The sequence below is a fragment of the Phyllostomus hastatus genome, unplaced genomic scaffold (genome assembly GCF_019186645.2).
Source record: "Phyllostomus hastatus isolate PE091 unplaced genomic scaffold, TTU_PhHast_1.1 phas_contig_40, whole genome shotgun sequence".
NCBI lineage: Eukaryota > Metazoa > Chordata > Mammalia > Chiroptera > Phyllostomidae > Phyllostomus > Phyllostomus hastatus.
In genome coordinates this window covers 64,945,085-64,959,603 of record NW_025333872.1, presented here as the reverse complement: position 1 = coordinate 64,959,603, position 14,519 = coordinate 64,945,085, and the positions used below count along the sequence as shown (strand labels likewise).

The 14,519-nt window shown below is 38.7% G+C and overlaps 1 protein-coding gene across 2 annotated transcripts in view; it reads left to right on the top strand.

The window, feature by feature from the left end:
* Nucleotides 1-9,590: 9,590 nt before the first annotated feature.
* The window catches only part of CEP85L (centrosomal protein 85 like), a 132,322-nt gene continuing 127,393 nt past the window's right edge, over nucleotides 9,591-14,519 (top strand). The window contains exon 1 of one of the 2 annotated variants that reach the window (XM_045842815.1): nucleotides 9,591-9,959. In XM_045842815.1, the coding sequence (XP_045698771.1) occupies nucleotides 9,887-9,959 (73 nt within the window). In that variant the 5' untranslated portion in view covers nucleotides 9,591-9,886. The remainder of the gene's footprint in view (nucleotides 9,960-14,519) is intronic. The other variant, XM_045842814.1, reaches the window with a different exon arrangement.

Below are 14,519 nucleotides of genomic sequence, written 5' to 3'. Positions count from 1 at the left end.
TCATGTAAATGTACCACAGTTTTTGATCCACTCGTTTACTGATGGGCACCTAGGTTGCTTCCAGCACTTGGCTATTATTAACTGTGTTGCTATGAACATTGGGGCACATAGGTTCTTTTGAATTAGTATTTCAGGATTCTTAGGGTATAATCCCAACAGTAGAATTACTGGGTCAAAAGGCAGTTCCATTTTTAGTTTTTTGAAGAAATTCCATACTGTTTTCCACAATGACTGCACCAGTCTACATTCCCACCAACAATGTAGTAAGGTTCCCTTTTCTCCACAGCCTTGCCAGCCCTTCTTGTTTGTTGATTTGTTTATGATGGCCATTCTCACCAGTGTGAAGTGGTACCTCATTGAGATTTTAATTTGTGTCTCTCTGATGGCTAGTGATGCTGAGCATCCTTTTATACATCTTTGGGCCCTCTGTATGTCCTCCTTGGAGAAGTGTCTGTTCAGGTCGTTTGCCCATTTCTTAATTGGGTTTTCTGTCTTCCTGGAGGGGAGTCATGTGAGTTCTTTATATATTTTGGAGATCAAACCCTTGTCCAAGATATCAATGGAAAAGCATATGCCATGGATTGGAAGAATTGACATCATCAATATGTCCATACTACCCAAAGCAATTTATAGATTCAATGCAACCCCTATTAAAATACCAATGACACATTTCACAGATATAGATCAAACACTTCAAACATTTACATGGAATCATAAATGACCCTGAATAGCCGCAGCAATTTTGAGAAAGAAAAACAAAGCAGGAGGGATCACCATACCTGACATCAAAGTATATTACAAAGCCACAGTAATCAAAACAGGCTGGTGCTATCATAAGAACAGACACATAGATCAATGGAACAGAACAGAGAGCCCAGGAATAAACCCAAGTCTCTATGGTCAATAAATATTCAACAAAGGGTGCAGAAGCATAAAATGGAATAAAAATAGCCTCTTCAACAAATGGTATTGCAACATCTGGATAGCTACATTCAAAAAAATGAAACTCAACCACCAACTTATACCATACACAAAAATAAACTCAAGATGGATAAAAGACTTAAATATAAGTTGTGATACTATAATCATCGTAGAGAAGAACATAGGCAGGAAAATCTCAGATAGTCCACGCAGCAATATTTTTACTGATATGTCCCTTAGAGCAAGGGACATAAAGGGAAGAATAAACAAATAAGACTTCATCAAAATAGAAATGCTTCTGCACAGCTAAAGAAAACATCAGCAAATGAAAAGGGAACCAACTGTATGGGAAAATATGTTTACCAATGGATGTGCTTTTTGAGCCAGTGACCCCACTGCTGGGACTATACCCTAAGAATCCTGAGTCACCAATTCAAAATAACTTATGTACCTCAATGTTCATAGTAGCATTATTTACAGTAGCCAAGTGTTGGAAACAGCCTAAGTGCCCATCAGTAAATGAGTGGATCAAAAAACTATGGTACATTTGCACAATGGAATACTACACAGCAGAAAGAGAGAAGGAGCTCCTACCCTTTGGGACAGCATGGATAGAACTGGAGAACATTATGCTAGGCGAAATAAGCCAGGAGGTGGAAGACAAATACCATATGATCTCATTTATAAGTGGAACCTTATCAACAAAACAAACAAATGAGCAAAATAGAACCAGAGACTTAGAAATAAGAACTGACAGTTACCAGAGCAGAGAGGGGAGGGAGATAATGGGGGAAAGAAGGGGAAGGGGCAAGCAAAGGAACACGAATAGAGGACTCATGGGCACGGACAATAGAGCAGGGGGTTGAATGTGGGAGTGGGGAGATGAGGTAGGGGTAAGCAATGGGGAAAAAGAACAACTGTAACTGAATAATAAAAAATAAAGTTTTCAGATGACATTTTATGGTAATCATATTTTTTTCAGTTTATCAATACTTTTTTCTCTGAATTAGTCTGACATCTCGCACATTAAGTGACAGTTTCCTTATAATATGTAAGAAAATCGGTTTCAGAGAACCTGAAGGGGTGGGAGTTAATGAGGTAGTTACCAACACAGTGCAATGCCTGGGGCCTGGTGAAAGGAGGGACACTTAATGGACACTGAAGGGGCAAAGTGTGTCTGAAGATTCAGGGAAACTGTGAGTTAAGAAACATAATATTGCAAAGGCTGTTTAGTGAAATACATGCTGAAGTGTTTAGAAAAGATCAATATAGGTCCAGCAAGCTTAAATCCACTGCTTTGGTTTTCTTTCAATAGGAGAATAATCAGGTTCTTTTCTCTTCCAGAAACCAGACTTCAGGTAAGTGGCAGTAAGGTCACTGGAAGTCTAGAAAAACTATCCCTTTATAAGTGCCAGTGTGCCCCTCACCTGGCAATGTGCCAATTCGTCCAGCTCCTCACTGCAGCAATACTCTTGGGTCTGGCCTTTTGCCAGTATCTGAAAAGGGATCAAGGCAAGTGAGCTTCTCACTTGAGGGTCCCCTCAGCAGACACCTTCTCCAAGAGGCCAGCAGTCACCACAGCAGAAAGTCCCCTTGCAGCCTACAAAGTTTACCTCCCAACAGAAGTTGTATTAGCAGGGGAATGCTCACATGTCCCAAGACATTTTAACAAAATTCATTGTAACCCCCTGGATGAAAAGGCCACAGAAACACTACACTGCCTGGTACTGGCTTCCTTTATAGCAGGTAGGTATTCAGAGGGTGGTAACTACCTTGACCCTGGAAACACACCGGAGATGCACACTCTCTTATCTGCTAACTATGAGTCATTTCCTCTAAGAAATTTTAAGCAATCTGCTATAAAAGATGGTATGTGGGAATATAAAAATAGTTTTGAAAATTATGTAGCAAAACCCAAACTCAAAACCAGGACGTAAGTGGCATCGTTCTTCTATGCTTCAATATTCTACAAACAGCCTCAGGCAGCAGGCTCAGGAGTTGGATGAATTCAGGGGCCATTTTAGGGCTAGCTGGGTGGGATTAGATGTTCCAGTCTGCACTGTTCTCCTAAGCCTGCCATGATCTGAAATTTAGCTCTTGGGCCTGGGCCAGAACCAGACTGACGTCCAAGGGTAAGCAAAGAAGGCAGCAGTGTGTAGCCAACTGCTGCGCAGAATTCTCTAGATAAAGCCTTTCATTCTATTCTCCCCTAACACTGATCAAATGTCCCCACGCCCCTTTTTCCCCCTTAGTGTCGCTATAGGTCCCTATTGTTGAAATCATATACCTTTTCAAGATTATGAAAATAAATATTAACTGCTATCTCTGCCTTTTTGGCCTCAGTTGAAAACAGTTGTCTTTCAGCAATCTTTCACAGTGTAAGTAACTTGCCCAATTTCACCAAGGCTAAAGTTTGCTCTCTAACTTCAGTAGGAAATTATCTGTAATGGAAAAATAAAGTACTTGGTTAATATCAAGACCGATTAATATAAATATTTGTATAACATCCTAAATAGGAAAATGCCATATATGTATATCATACATATGTGTATTTGTAATTTATTTTGTCATTATTTACAGTACATGTGTGAACAGTGAAAATTTAATTGTTGGTGTATTGTTCATTGTTAATTCATTTTATGTTCTCTGTGAGAACTTATGATAACGAACGTATTTGATATGTAGGTGGCTTTCCAGTGCTTCCATTGCAGTTCAGTAATTGGTGATTCAGGTACGTAGAAAATAAAAAAACCAGAAAGCCTCAATTATTGAAAGCATAAATATCAAAGTAATGAAAGTATAAATTAGTTATTCTGATAGGTTTTAAAAACTTTTAAGTCTTATCAAGTTTGTAAGAAAAGTCTATGAAATATTATTCTTTCTGAATTCAACTTTAAGTAGCATGTTAAAAATAGATTCACCTCACATTAAAATATTAAAATATTTTAAAAATGTCTTTTCTGTGGCTCAAAGTAGAGGGAAAAAAGAACAATTTTAATGAATTATTTTTAATTAATTTAGTCTAGATAGGTTCAAATATAAGGGGATCCCATTTGTTTTCAGGTGCATTTTCAAAAATGTTTAAGACAGCTTGATGTTAAAATTTTGAGGTATAAATGAAATAGTGAAATGTCTACACAGTGTTAGTTTACTTACATGTTTTAAATATACTAATTTAGATGTGTTGTTTTTTCCACTGTTATATTTAATATATATTTACAATCACTACCACATAACAATTATTGCGCTGCATTTAAAAGTTATCTTTCAATAGCTCATTTTAAAAAATGCAGATTTCAGATTTTATAGATTGAATTTATGTTAGGCTAAGTGACTTCTCCCATCAATATGGTGTTGATCAAAATAAAGTAATTAAGAGAGTGACTCATCAGCATGGGAGACTGTCAGGATGGACTTCATCTTTCTTAGAGGTAATTTGGGTTAAAAAACTTAACTCTCACCTTATAAATATATATGTTTACACAATAGATATTTAAGAATTATAAAAAATTTTAGTGAAGCAAGCCCTGTTTAGGTACTCAACAAATATTTACTAAATAAGTAATGAATATTTCTATAACATGTTAATATGTATTCTTTTTACAAGCAGAAAAAAAACATAAAAAGAAACTTATTCCCCTACAAACCTGAAAAATTGTAGCTAGATATGTGTTGTTTTCTGAATGTATTATAATACTTGTCAAAATTCCAGACCTCCATTGAAATTTTAGCAAAAAGGTCCAATCCTGAAATTAGCCCAGATCACTTTAGGGATCATTTCTGTGCTGTTAACTCTATTTGAAGTTCCAAGGATCCCTATGCACTTGCATTGTGTAAGCAATATGGTGAAAATTCTTGGAACAAAAATCTGCCAAAGTTAAAAGAGTTATTGAAAGTATTCTCTTCAACTACCTAGAAGTAAGAAAATTACTATAAAAACTGTCTTAATGTTTTAAACTTATTTGGGTAGTGAAGTTGTAACCAATTAATTACTCTTATGTAACTAATTAAAATGCCATTGACCTCAATGAAGTCAATAAGTTTCATAGGTTATAAGTTGGCAAACTTTTCTAACTAGGGCGGCAGCTGCCAGGTCCAGCCCAGTCAGGACTATTGAGGACTATTATTTATCTATACTATTGGATAGTTTCAGTTCATGTTGCTACCTGCTGCCTTCCTGGTAACTCATCCTTGGTTTCTGTCCTCAGAAACCTTTTCATCATGTTCTATAGAGCCTCAACTTTACTATTTAAAACAAATAGATGAAAGCCCAACTTTTTAAAGTCTTTTTCTTCACAAATTGTTTCAACTAAGTTCTCTGGGAAGCAGATGCTAAAACAGAGTTAGGAATGCAAGAAGTTTATTTGGGGGGGCAGGATTAACACCTGTGAAAGATAAAAGGGGCAAGGAATCAGATTGGAAATGAAAGGCTTAGACCACAATACAGATATGACAAGGTCTCAGTCAACCCAATGGTGAGCTAGAGTAGAGCCTGATGATTAGGAAGTTCTGTATGGGAAATGAATGGTGGGGCCCCATGGTGCCTGCTGCGCTTAGTCATTGGATGGGGCTATCCAGGAAAAGTGTGGCCTCCACTCAACAGCTGAGGCAGATCCCACAGGTGCTAACAGCTGGAGGCTGTCAGCCAACTGCACTCCTTGCAGCTGACCATCAAGGTCTTTCTGGGAGATCAGAGAGATGGAACTCTAATGTTGCCTCAGAAATTAATTCCTCCATTGCCTCACCTCTGAAATCTTAAACTCCAAAGCCCTAATGCTCTATCTTTCTACCACTCACTCCCTTACTCTAGTATTTGTTCTTTGATTTCATGTGAAATGTCCACTCTCTTATTCCTTCAACCTTCTTTCAACAATTCAGCCCTCTCACAGGTTTTACTGTTCTGTATCATTTTCTGTATCACCCAAGAATCAGGGACTTGAGATGAGGTGACCTTGCCCTCTTGGTCTGGCCACCTGCCCACCTCTCCCTAATCTTCCTTCCTCTAATTTGGTAGTGCCGGGCAGGACAGGAAATCCAGTAGCTAAGCAGACATCCACAGGGGGAGTTCAGGGAATCCCAGGCTAGAATGAAGGTGTCAATGAACTTGGGCCCAAAGAATTTAGTAAATATTTCTTAAGAATGTACCATTTCACCACAATCCCTGTACTAATTAGTAATTCCAAAAGGTCAGGAAAAGTTGTCAATAAGTACTTTACCCCATTCTGATACATGTATACAAAGCATCATCTATAACTGACCTGGGTATACCAATGGATGTTTTTTCTTGGTGATGTATGACAGAGCTCAATTTCTAGATTGTATTACCAATATAGGGTGTACACTTCCATTGTTCTAAGGACTACTCATTTAATCACCACAACAATCCTATGAAGTATTTACTATTATAATTCCCCAATTGCAAATGAGGAAATCGGGTCACAGACAGGTTAAGTAATCTACATGTTTTTCATTCACCTTGTAGAGTTGAATGTATCTGTTAGAAATTCAATTAAGATTTTCAAATCCATCATCAAAATACATAGTTTCTTAGTTTTCTTTTTTCATTATTAAGAATGATTATTTGAGATTACAACAATCCATAATACATTCAGAAACTTGTTATTTTTATAATTTGGAAGAGGTTATACGTCATGGTACTTGTTACCTCCTTGATCCATTAGAATTATCCATTCCTTTGAATTTTTAGGCTTCATTTACAAATGTTTCTACTATATGGCAATTGTTCTTTGGAAACTATTTTAATCTTTACTGGTTTATTTTGCTATATTTTATTGGTTTTGGTATTTTTGTAAATGTTAACTTCTCATAAAGTTACCCCATAGTATGTATAAGATTTCTTCTAATTTTGAAATATTCCTTTTATCCAATGTTATATCACTCTTCAGTTCTCTGGTGGTTGTTATGATACATTGATATAAGAAAATACATGAAAATTCAGCTTAATTAGTTCAGAGGTTCATATCCAAAAACTTAAGATTTATGAATGGAACATTTATTTTTAATTTAAAAATAATCTCTTTTGAATAGAGATTATTTATTCAAAAAAGCTAAAAAATAAGAGTTTAATATGGTTTGATATAAAATAGTGTTTTTAGTACTATTTTTCTCTTTATGATCTATTTTATATTTTTTAAAAGTTCCTTCACAAAACATTATCTAAATTTCAAGTAAACAACCAAATTTATATATATACACACATAGTCACTATTTTCATTGCTTGTATTATCTCTGCTTATAAAAATAATTATCAAAATACTGAAGTTCAATAATAAATGTCTTAGCTTGTGAGATGGTCTTTGTTGTTACAACAAAACAAAAATATGTCAGTTTACAACATAAGGCTTAGTAATTGCTAGAATAGGTGGTCCTTAGGCTCTGGGCCTTGTACTATGATAAATTTTAATTATTCTGAGAACCATGGATACTGGGTGTATTATGGATGTGTGAAAAAATATTAGTTCAGTGTATACTCAGAATCCATATGTTTAAAAAATGGATGGTTACAGTTTATTTCATATATATAATATTTTCACTTAGTATTTCAATTATTTTAATTGTTAAATTTGGGAGGATAGAGATCTCTCGTCCCCAGTTTAATTATAGGATGACAAAAATGTTTATCTTTGGTGCCAGCTGCAAAAATAACAACATGTTTTCCCTATTTGCTTTTACTCTGTAATAGGTATTGAAATATTTTACATAGTCTCAACTTTCTGTGTGTGTGTAGTAGTAGCATGTCTTTCACATTGATAAAAACCTGTAGAAAACCAGAGTAAACAAGTTTAAAAAAATACTGCTTAAGATGGAGTGGCAGTTGGCAGTTTTACAATAACAAATAAGTATTTATCAAACTCACAAAGGACTAAGTTATACATGTAACTGTTCATATATTTCTCAGAACTGTATAAAACAAGTCTGGTATTTAATAAATGTTCTATGTAATATGAGATTATGGTAATTATACATTATTAAAAAAGGATACTTTAACATGCAGTTGACCCTTAAGCAACCAACTTCCATGCAGTAGAAAATCCAGGTATAACTTTGACTTCCCACTGGTCTCTCTGTATCCACTTGGGATGCCTTCCACGATCTCAGAGGATACCAATATCCACAGATGGTCAAGACTCTTATATTGTGTAACATGGCATACAACAGTTAATACAGCCAGAGCTCCCCATCCGTTGGTTGAATTTGCAGGTGGGAAACCCCAGGAATACAGATGATTTGTTAAAAAAAGTTCGAATATAAGTGGACCTGCAGAGTTCAAACCCATGTAACTCTATAGCTTCCGTAAATTCTTTTAGAAATCTATCATTTTAGGATTCTTTTTGAATCTGTACTATTCAAGTACCATATTAATGAGCTAACAAACATTTAAATGAGGAAAAGAAACCAATCACATTCTTCCTTCATATTTGTCACTTTCTATTCTCAGAAACAATTGACCCTTGGACAACTGCTCATAATTTGGAGAAATAAGTGTACATTTACCAGAGGGAGACTAAATATGAACCTACGACTAGGTAAATTACAACACAAATGTGTAAATGGTAGATTATTAACCTAAATGTAATTTAACCTCTAAAAGTTTGAAGCAATATTTCCCAATTACAGGGTGTTTAAAGACAAATATAAGGCCTTTGTTAGCAAACTTCCAAAACAGGAAAAAAAACCTCACTGGACTCAAAGTCTGTGAAATGGCTTGCTTTGTGGCTTACCTATGATTCATCTGACAGGCGCATAGTCCACCTCCTACAGTGTTCGTCTAGAATTTATTAAATAAACTATTTTGAATCTAATTGTTTCATTATAATATTGTCAATGAGAAGACTGGAAAATGCTGCACCCTTCTCAGGATACCTGCTCCTGCATCTGGGTTCAGTTGAAGGGTGGGAGCTGGCAAGGAGGAGGAAGAACGTGAAGGCGTGAGTGGGTGGTAAAGCCAGTTACTCTCCCATTACAAACCCTGGTGCTGTTTTGACTCCCTTTTGGTTGCTTGTCGGAAACAGTGGGCTACTAGATTAAAGTTTCCCGCCCCTCGTTGAACCTTCCGGTACTAACTACCCTTGGGTCTTTGCTTATAACTGCGCATATCCCTATGTTGTAGCTATTTTGTTACCTGTCTCCCCCTACCATGAATTTGCAAGGTGAAGAAAACGTCTTTTCAACCCTCACAGTGATGTATAAACATTATTCATGTAATGCACCATGATGATTTTAAACTCAATCCCAGCTCAGGCAGGGAGTCCCTCAACCTTTCCCAGATTAGTCTTTATCTCAGCCGCAGTGCTGCGAAGGCAGGTCTTCCAGTTCTCCCTCGAGAAGTGTCCTGCAGGGCCTCAGGGGCTACCCAAGGGAGGAGGTTACTCGAAGATGGGGTGCCAGGCCACGTAACCGCCTTCTCATATCGCAGGTCGCGGACACAGGGAAGGCAGGAAGGTTGCAGCTAGTAGGTCCAACCCAACCTTTCGCCGCCGGCACAGGAAAACGAAGCGAGCACACTCCACCAGCCGTGCGCAATCCCCGCCTCCCGCGCCGCGCACGCCTTATATAAGCGCCCCGGGCCACGCCCCTCAGGCTCCGCCCCCGCCCCGCCCCGCTGCGGTAGAGCTTCGCTCGGAGCCGCTGAGCCTAGGCTCAGCCGGGAACCGAGCAGCCGCCACCGCGGAGCCATCGTTTCCCCTACCCAGGCCTCAAGCCCAGCCGGCTCGGCTATGGCAGGAGCCGCCGCCGCCGCCGCTGCCTCCGCCGCCGCGGCGAATCTGGCCACCGCGCTCTCCGCTCGTCGCTGAGCAGCCGTTAACCAGCCCGCCTCACGCCGGTGCCGCCGCGGCCCAGGCTCCGCACAAGTTTCCGCCGCTGTAGAAGCAGGAGGCGGAGGCGGGGGAGGACTAACGTGGGGAATCGAGCGTCCCCAGTCTACCCGGCACCCTCGCCCGCGATGTGGGGGCGCTTTCTGGTCCCGGAGGCCGGCGGCCGGGACAGCCCGGGCAGAGTCCGCAGCTTCCCCGCGGGTAAGTAACGGGACGGTCCCTGGGCTGGGTCCGGGTCGCGGCCGACCTGTGCGCTTCGGACCCCGCCGCCGCTCCCCGGGCCTGCCTTCCCCTAGCAGTCTCTCCGACGCCGCCGCGCGACCGACCACCCGTAGCGTTTCTTCTCGGCGGCCGACACCCGGACTCCGCGGGCTGACATCTGGCGCGCCACGTTCCCGGCCCTGTCCGCCCACATCGCGGCCCCCCAGCCCCAACTTAAAGCTCTCGGGGTCCTCTTCGAGTTGGGCTTTGTTGTACATCCGCCTGTCTCTCCTTCGTGCGGTGTGTGGGGGACGTGGATAACCCGGCTCTCGGGGGCCCGAGCGGGAAGGTCGCTGCGTCCGTGCTGCGGCGGCGGCGCGTCTTGGGGCGCGCCTCTGTGGGCCGCGGTCAGAATTCTGTGCCCACGCCTGCAGCCGCTGCTTTCTGGCGCATTGGGGGGCGGGAGGGGGCTGCTGGTGATGCCAACGCTGCAAGTGACCCTGAGGGGACTTAAGCCCCCCACTGAAACCCGGCCACCTCGCTGCAACCCTCTTCGGAGTTAGGGGATGGAGAGCCAGTTGATCCTTGAACAACGAGGGTGTTAACCCGTTTGCGATCCTTTTGCCTCTCCCTTCCCCCTTCAGGAAAATTTTGGGGTTTACCACCTTGGGTGTAAGAAGGGAGATGTTTGTGTCCGACAGCCATTTCATGCCTGCATCGCTCAGAAGTTGTGTAGGAGCCACCAAATTTGGATAAATCTTACCCTAATTTGAGATGAAAAATAAGGCTAGGGTAGTTGGCGACAAGTTGTTTGATGTTGACAGTTCTTCCAGGCACTTTAATTTTAATTGGATTTTGAACGTTTTTAGAAGCTGAAAGTTATGTGGACCCTTTATTCAGGAAAAAACGCTATGTGTACATAAATTTTTTTTCCTACTATTTTCGGTGGTTCTAGAACTCCTATTGAGTAACCTTGTTCCATAAGATGTTTGGGCTCGACTTGTGTAACTGACTTTTTTTGTATACATTCTTCAAAGCTATTTTCAAAACAAAAGCGGAAGCAGCATTTGGAAGTGTTTTTTTTTCTTTTTTTTTATGGGTAGTACTTTCTGCTATTTAAAAACTATCAGATATAAACTCAGATTGCTAATTACAATGTCAGATAATGCAGTTGCATAACAAATAGAAATTGTGTGTGTATAATATATATTGAAGGTGTACAAGTTGATGTTTTCAGATGTGTACATTGTGAAATGATCTCCAGAATCATATTAGTTAACATAGTCATTGTCTCACAGTTTTCTTTTTGTAGGGTGGGATGAAGTGTGTGGTGAGAATACTTAAGATCTGCCCTCTTAGCAAGTTTCAACCTTACAATACAGTATTGTTAACTGTAGTCACCACACTGTGTATTATATCTAGATATATATATATATATATATATTTCAAAACCATGCTAGATTTGTTAAATAATTTTGTTAAATTGGATCATGCAACACTTTTAGAAATAATAGTAAAAAATATAAGTAGGGAATTATTTTCTCTAAAGTGTGTAGTATTTGTCCTAAGAAGAGGAGACAGTAGTTGAGAGGTTTCTGATGCTTAAGCCAAGGAACATGTATAAAGGACCCATGGACAAGGACAACTGGGTGGGGATTGACTGTGGGAGGGGAGTGGGCTGGGCAGGGGAGAGCAAGGGGTTGCGGGGGGTGCTGGGCTGGAGTGGGAGAATTGGGACAACTGTAATTGAAAAACGATAAAAAAAATAAGTTCAGTGAGTGAGAAGACATTTCTTTATCCCCAAGCAGCTAGAGGGAGTGGTTTCAATTATCTGTGCATATCAAAAGCCATCTGTAATGGCTTTGTAACTTAAGCACTTAAAATTTGTAATATTAGCAGGTTTGGAGGAATAATATTATCCAAAAATTGTATCCACTTTTTCATTGTTAGATGTATGAGATAGAAAACATCAGAATGCTCAGACATAAGTAACTGAAGCTTTGAGGCTATAGTGCAGTCTCTAAACCTTTGCTGTGGCAAAGAATATAGTGGAAGAAGACACTTTATAAATACTACTCAAATTTAAGGAATTTGGACAGATTTCTTTACAAAGCATATATTTTATCTTAGCTTTAATAGTGAAAAACTGTTGGTAAGTCAGGACATGCCTTTCCAATAAAATATTTTTCAGTTGTATGCTGAAAATTGATTACTTTTATAGTTATAGTGATGAAATTATTTATGTTCTTTTATTCTCTTGAGTAAATAAATATTTAAAATTATTCTTATTTCATTTAAAAATTATACATTACATGAAAAACTTTGTGTGGTTTTTTTTTAGCAAGTGAGCAGGTGGTGAAGGTCAAGATAATGACCTCTGATTGATTCATGTAGGGATTTTTTCCTTTCTGATAATTTGAAGAAAATTCAAAATACTGTTCAGTATATCTTTTGACTAACTTGAGTGATTTTAGAGCTTTTCTGAAAACAGGGAACGAGTATTCTAATTGGATTTATCAGTAATCATTTTGGTCCTTTGAGGGCCAGTGTGAAGATAGACAAGTAAATAATTCTGATATTTAAGAGTTTATCTCAATATGTGGGTTAATTCTAGGTGTCCGAAAACTGGTTTGTTTATACAGATACTTAACTAGACTAAAGGGAAAACCAAAGGTAATACAGAACCAGTGTTCTAAAAAACTGGAGGAAATTTTCTTTTTAAAGAAACGGCAGTAATAACAATGTGTGGTTTGGAAAATACTATCCTTTGCTTTAGGATTTAATTTTGTTTTGGCTTTATCAACAATTTTTCAACTTTATTGAGTAACTATTACAAGTGAGAATAAGGTAAATATTTTCTGATTTCTGTGAATCCCCCCACACTTATTTTTTCTGTTGGGTTGGCAAGGTAATTAGAAAGCTAATTTTAAATAGAAATCGTGGTATGTCTTTTAGGCATTTGGTTGTGTGTTTGAGAATACCTTATTACTCAAGATGTATAATGATTTCAAATTTGGATGAATGATGGATATATTTCCTTTAGGGGTTAAAAGTCTGGTATGATATAGTGATATTTCGAGTCCTTATACTTAATTGTACTGAATTTGTTCCTTTTTATAAATGATACTTTAAAAATATTTGTATATTCAACCTAAAAATATTTGGAGGTAGGATATGCCAGTTTAAAGTGCGCTAAAAGTAAAATGTTACAGAAAACACTTACGTGATCTGAAGAAATGTTACTTGTTCAGTGCCTTGAGCTTTTAAATCTACCTCTTTCTAGTTGATGCATTGCAATAAGGTAATGGTGATGTCATAATGATAGTGGTGGTAACTGGTGCGATTACATCAAATACTGAAATTTTCTGCTGCAGTTCTAATTAGGTGGGCCTAAAAGTACTATGGTAACAATGAAACATAACTCTTTTTCCTAAACTCAACTGGACATGTTCTTTTATAATAGGCATTGGTGGGTGAGGGGTCAGTCTCAACTTTAGTGATGACTTTTTTGTGAAATGAACTTAATTAGTTACTGAAACTATCACTTCTTAGCCTGAATGAAGCTGGTAAAATGAGTCCAGGCAATAAATGGTGAGTTGACAGTCTCTTTTGTTGTGATGTGAATATTTCTGTATGTTGAGAAAGAAAGGCTTTACAGAGTTGTAGTTTTTCTGATAGGATGAAATGTGTTGTATGTATACTCTGAGAAAAAGATGATAATGTGAAGGTTCCTAGGTAGTATTTTATTGAGTGATACCCTAATTACTTTTGTCAAATTGTGCATTAAAAAATGAAGAATGTGCCCTGGCTGGTGTGGCTCAGTGGATTGAATATTAGCCTGTGAGCTGAGGGGTTGCTGGTTTGATTCCTGGTTGGGGCACTTGCCTGGGCTGGGGCGGGTTCCCGATTGGGGATATACTGTGGTGGGTGGTGGGGCAGCCCGTTGGTGTGTCTCTTGAACATTGCTGATTCTCTCCCTTTTTTCCTCCCTCCCTTCCCCTCTCTCTAAAAGTAAATAAATAAAATCTTTTTTAAAAAATGAAGGATATGGTCATCTACATAATTTCTAGAATTACAATGAGACACTAATTATTGTGACTACTTTAAGGATATTCATATTTTACATTGGCAAAATAATATTCTAAAAAAATGGAATTTATTGTATAAGGTCATTTATTTTAAGAATGAGAATGATTGACATAAGGACATCAAATTGTTCTTTATGCTAATATTTTACTTCTACTTTCTATTTTTCTTTAATTAAAAAAATCCATTGTTGTTACCTAGCATAGTGCTTGGCACATAAGCACTTGGTAAATGTTTGTGAGTCATAGGCATTGTACTGGACTCTAAGGATACATCACTGAACAAGGAAGATAGGGTCCCAGGTTTGCGGAAGTTTACATTCTAGTGGAGATAAACAGTTTACATTCTGTAAATTAACAACAAGATAATTCAGCTAGTGGTAAGTATGACAAAGAAAAGGAAGTAGGGTGAGGTGGAAGAGGGTGTGGAGAGAGGTCTGCTCTGAGTAGGCTGGCCAGGGAAGGCCTGTGGGAG